The following is a 5,669-nucleotide window of genomic DNA, read 5'->3' on the forward strand; positions in this document are numbered from 1 at the left end:
GAATCCCACTGCCCCACTCTTTTGCAGCCAATTAACCTTCAGAGAAGAATCAAGCACACTAACCTTTGAACTGCACGTTGATCACGGATACCCTGTGCACATGAACTGTTTCTGCTGACATTTCTGAACTGCTGATCAATCATTAGTCCCAAAACTATGTCATATGTGGATCTTTTGGTAAACAGATGGATGAATGTTGCAAAATAATTTCTGTAGAGTACAATCGCTATATTTAGTGATTTCATAATCCATCCTTTTTAATACTTCATTGTAAGCACAGATCTTAAAATTAAGACCTACTGTAGATAAGATTTGTTGCATAGATATGAATTGCAAAAGGTTAAACAGTCAATCACAAATCAGTCAATCTGATACAATCAGCTCCATTGTTACTGATTGTTACTGTCTCCCTGCACTCAGGGTGAAATCTGTGATAAACTCTATGGACTTCGGCCAGGCCCTCACCTCTATTCACTACATGTGGAAAATAACCACTCCTCCCTTCTAACACCTGCAATTGGCTAAACTACAATCACTCCCCCTTTAAACCAAGTCAAATATCTAGATTAAGTTCTAATACATCCTTTCTGAACTCACGCTCCAGCAGTCAGTCATCATGTCAGACAGAGGTGCATTTGATACTAATGTGGTGACCCTCACCAGGTTTGTCTTGGAAGAGGGCAGAAAAGCCAAAGGAACTGGGGAGCTTACAACCCTTCTGAACTCCATGTGCACAGCCATCAAAGCCATTTCCACTGCTGTCAGAAAAGCCGGGATTGCCAATCTGTGAGTATTGTTGCATCTTCACTAGCAGACAAACATTTAGTAGCCATATTAAATAACAATATATGGACTGTATATCATACGTATTGGAGTATATTTACTTTGCATTTTTAGACTGTTTCTATCATTTTTGCTTCCCATATACAAAAAAAGTGTGGAAACTTTTCTCTGTTTAATGGTATACAATGTGCAGCCACTCTACCACTTCCCAGAAAATATAATGTGGTTTAGTGTCCCATTGATTAGAACTTTTTCAATAATTTAAACCTTAATTTCTATCTGTGCAACACTCTTTTTCTGGTGCATCGGGTTTGCACAATTGAGTATATATTTACTATATGTCCATTTACTGTTGTAGTGGCTGGTCAGTTCAGCTACTTTGCAAACAAACACTGCAGACTGCAGGCAATGATTAGACCTTGTCTCTTGTTGAAATAGGGGACAAAGGTTGATTTATTTCTAAGAAATTATCAGCACTGCAAGAGGGAAAAGCATACAGGCCACATAATTGTCCATGAATTAATCACTGTTATAAATCTCCATCTCTTTTTCTCAGCTATGGAATTGCCGGGAGCACGAATGTTACAGGTGACCAGGTGAAAAAGTTGGATGTCCTGTCCAATGATCTTGTAATAAACATGATTAAATCCTCCTTCACATCCTGTGTTTTGGTTTCTGAAGAAGATGAGAAAGCCATCATTATAGAACCAGAAAAAAGGGTAAGTGTGTGCATAATTTTTTTCAACCTAAAAATCTTTGACCAAATTAAAGTAAAAGTAAAAAGTCAAAGTAAACCATTCAGACACCCAAATAACTGTTCTTCTTAAAATGGCCAAAGTAATAAGTGAATTATCATACTTGCTTGTTTTGGTCTGTATTATGGTCTGTGAAATTATTTTGTTTGTTGGTTTATTAAATTTATCTGTATTAACTAGCTACTTTGATGCATTTGTGTTGTGTTTCACCCAGGGCAAATACGTTGTTTGCTTCGACCCCCTGGATGGCTCTTCAAATATTGACTGCTTAGCTTCTATTGGAACCATTTTTGCAATCTACAGAAACGTACAGTACAGACTTTCAGATCCACTGCAGTACAAACAGATATCTTTACAGTCATCTAATGAAATGCTTTTGTTTGTTTGTGTGTGTGCACATGATCTCCAGGAAACTGATGATGAACCCTCAGAGAAGGATGCCTTGCGGAGCGGCAGAAACATTGTGGCAGCAGGGTATGCTCTTTATGGCAGTGCTACCATGCTGGTTCTCTCCACAGGCCAGGGAGTCAACTGCTTCATGCTTGATCCTGTAAGTCAGCATTATGTTATATACCTTATATTCTAATGTATATAGCTGTTAAAAGACTAATCTTTCTAAATCCTTTCCTCCTCTATCATTAGGCCATTGGTGAGTTCATACTTGTGGACCAGAATGTCAGGATTAAGAAGAAGGGAAAGATCTACAGTCTCAATGAAGGCTATGCACAACATTTTTACCCAGATGTCACAGAATATCTGCAAAAGAAGAAATTCCCAGAGGTAAGAGCCTCCAGATTCCAAGCATATCTCACTGAAGGGAAAAAAAAACATCCTAGAATCTGTTTAGTAACCGTGGTGATTTTAGTTAACATCATGATAAAGTCAAGTCTTAATTTAAGACTTAAAATAACTTACTGTTGTTTAAAAGTTTGGGGTCAGTAACATTTTTTAATGTTCTCATGCTTACCAAGGCTGCATTTATTTGATCAAACATATAGTCAAAACAGTAATATTGTGAAATATTATTCCAATTTAAATTGAATGTTTCTATTTTAATATATTTTAAAATGAAATGTTTTACAATGATGGAAAAGCCTAATTTTTAGCAGCTATTATTGCAGTATTCAGGGCCACATCATCCTTCAGCAATCATTCTAATATGCTGATTTGATGCTTAAGAATCAATATTCAAAACAGTTGTGCTGCTTAATAATTAAAACACTTTTTTTTCCAGGACTCTCTGATGAATAGAAAGTCTAAAACAGCATTTATTCAAAATATGAATGTTTTGTGACATTACAGATGTCTTTATACTGTCACTTTTGATTCATTTAATGGATCTTTGCTGAATAAAAGTGTTAATTTCTTAATACAAAATCTCTCAAGTGAGACCATTAAAGTTATATGTAAATTTTTTTTTTCTTTTTTTTTTCTTAAAGGTGCAATATGTAAAACTTTCTGTCCGCTAGAGGTCACTAGAGGCCTATTCAAAACGAAGGCGTAGCTTGCTGACGCCAAGTTTGAGCGCGGAATCTTGGGACATGTGGTCTTCAACTCACAAGCCGTTGGAAAAGAATCGGTATAGGACTCGGGAAAAAAATCATGTTCATGGATGCGATTATTAATGTTACTGTAGTATGAAGCAGAGCAGGACCGAGTGTTGTGGGAGCTGAACAAGGCCGCTGGAGCGATTGCGCAACACACGCCTCGCGAGCAGCAGATCTTTTATTATGCCGCAGTCGCCAGCGCCGCTTCTGCTTTTCTGTTTAGGAGTATGAGGTAACACAGCTCTGTTTATCATATTAGATACATTTGAGCGTGTTGAAAATGATGTTATAATGTTACTCTGTGTGTTCGCTCGGTGGCTGCTGTGAGACATTGTTACACACTGCAGTAAGCTAAATCGACTTTAGAATATCATATTAATAAATGCTGGATGGCTTGTGTTGATAAATGGCATGGAATTAATTTTAAAACGTATTGTATGATGGAGAAAATGCTGTATTACTGTTACTAAAAATAAAGCTGCATATGATTATGCTATGTTAGCTACTTCACAAAATAGTGTTTTTCTCTGAGGCATGGTAAAGCATGGTACTCGCAAAAAATCAAGAAAATTAGATTTAAACAATAAGACTAAACATGTTGAGCTATATAACAATATATAGTTTTCTGTCTATAAATATATCAAAACAGTTGTTCCCTTGTCTATTAAAACTTAATATATTAAAGCGTCTTTGGTGTTTCCATGGTTTCTACAAAATAAAACGGGAAACCAAGGGTAATGCAGATATGACTCCTCACATGTCCCGAGGCCTTGGTTAAAACTGCAATTTTCTCAAGATTTACAAATAGTTGGAAACATTTGGGATATTGAAAGTACTCAAGTGAACAAAATATATAACACTGGCCTAGTGGTTTTTGGATATTTTACTGCAAAATTCTTACATATTGCACCTTTAATTTCTGACTTAATTTCATTTTTGACTTTGACTTAATTTCTCAGTATCTTTTTCTCCTTTGAATGTGCAGTATATATATATATAGAAAGTTTGTCAAATTCAGCACAGTGAATATTTTTAACCAACATCATCCACTGACTGTGAAGATAAAGTTCTCGCTCTGACCTGCAGGATGGCAGTTCACCCTATGGAGGGCGCTATGTGGGCTCCATGGTAGCTGATGTGCACAGGACGCTGGTCTATGGTGGAATTTTCCTGTACCCTGCTAATGTCAAGAGCCCCAAGGGCAAGGTGAGAAAAACATGGTTAAGTAATAAATGCATTAAAATGCTAACTACACCACAAGGCATTTGTGCTATAATAAGAGTCATGTTAAAATGTACTTTGAGGCAACAGTCTCACTGATTTCATGCATCTTTCTGGGCTCCAGCTGAGACTGTTGTATGAGTGCAACCCCATGGCCTTCATCATGGAGCAGGCCGGAGGTATGGCAACAACAGGAGCCATGAATGTTCTAGACATCAAACCTGACTCAATTCACCAGAGGGTTCCTATAGTGCTGGGCTCCCCTGATGATGTGCAGGAGTATATCTCCATCTACAAGAAACACGCCAAATGAGATGCCACCAGATGAGCATCTTTTGCAATCTACTACAACCATCAACCATCCCACTGAACCTCAAAAACAAATAGTGAAACCATACGGACAAAACATGAAGAATCTGTTATCTGTATATATATATATTGTAGGGAACAAGAACTTTCCATTTTAAGTTTCATTTTCACAAATGTTCTGTGTAATTTTTTTTTACTCTTATGGCCCCTAGTTATGTGATTCATAATAATATAAAGTGATTATAAATATATAATCTGATGCCGTACAATGGAAAGTGACTGATATTAAACCACATCTGTTAAAATAAAATCAGAACATTCTGACTGTGTCTGCATTAAACATCATTTGATGATCAGAAATCATTGGAAAACGATATAAGCTTTAATTCTTTTCAGCCAAACACATATCTTACGTCAAATATGAGTCATTATCATGCCCATATGAATCATTAGCAATCGAATTGAAATGTATCTTATGATGGGGTTTTGGATGTTAATTCCATTTTGAATCTTCATTCAAAGTTAGGGTTTGATAAGTCTTGATAAGACTTTCAACATTTAAATTTAGATGAATCGCATGACATAGAACTGTTGTGCTTAAACTCTAATGTGAAATGTTTTGCAGAATTGAAACTAAAATTTATTTAAAAGTCATGTAATATTTTTGTTAAAATTATAGTATGGAATGTAGAAATACTAGAAAAGCATTCTTTTTCCTGTGCAAAAGTTCTGGTATGATTCTTTGTCTATTTTTTTCACATCACAAAAACCTCTGTTTTAACAGGGGTGTGTAGATTTCAAATATCCACTATAACTGAAATAAATAAGCTTAAGTTGAAATACTAAAATTGCCAAAAGTATAAAAAATAATAAATTAAAGCTATATAGTAGGCTTTTAAAAATAATAATAATAATAAAAGACAAAAGCACATAACAAAAGTACTAAAACTTAAACTAAAATGAAAATGAAAACCTGAAAATAAAGTCCGGTTATTCATCACTTTCCCTCAGCCACAATCCTGCTCTGATAGGAAGGTATTTGTCCCCATCTATT

General features: G+C 35.7%; 1 protein-coding gene across 1 annotated transcript; it reads left to right on the top strand.

The window, feature by feature from the left end:
- The first annotated feature begins 553 nt into the window (after nt 1–553).
- On the top strand, nt 554–4,936 carry fbp1b (fructose-1,6-bisphosphatase 1b). Its single transcript, XM_051892942.1, has 7 exons — nt 554–786; nt 1,340–1,502; nt 1,753–1,845; nt 1,948–2,088; nt 2,181–2,318; nt 4,172–4,291; nt 4,431–4,936. The coding sequence occupies exons 1-7, from the start codon at nt 617–619 to the stop codon at nt 4,617–4,619; spliced, it is 1,014 nt and encodes a 337-aa protein (XP_051748902.1). The 5' UTR covers nt 554–616; the 3' UTR covers nt 4,620–4,936.
- Nucleotides 4,937–5,669: the final 733 nt, after the last annotated feature.

The sequence above is a fragment of the Ctenopharyngodon idella genome, chromosome 5 (genome assembly GCF_019924925.1).
Source record: "Ctenopharyngodon idella isolate HZGC_01 chromosome 5, HZGC01, whole genome shotgun sequence".
Classification (NCBI taxonomy): domain Eukaryota; kingdom Metazoa; phylum Chordata; class Actinopteri; order Cypriniformes; family Xenocyprididae; genus Ctenopharyngodon; species Ctenopharyngodon idella.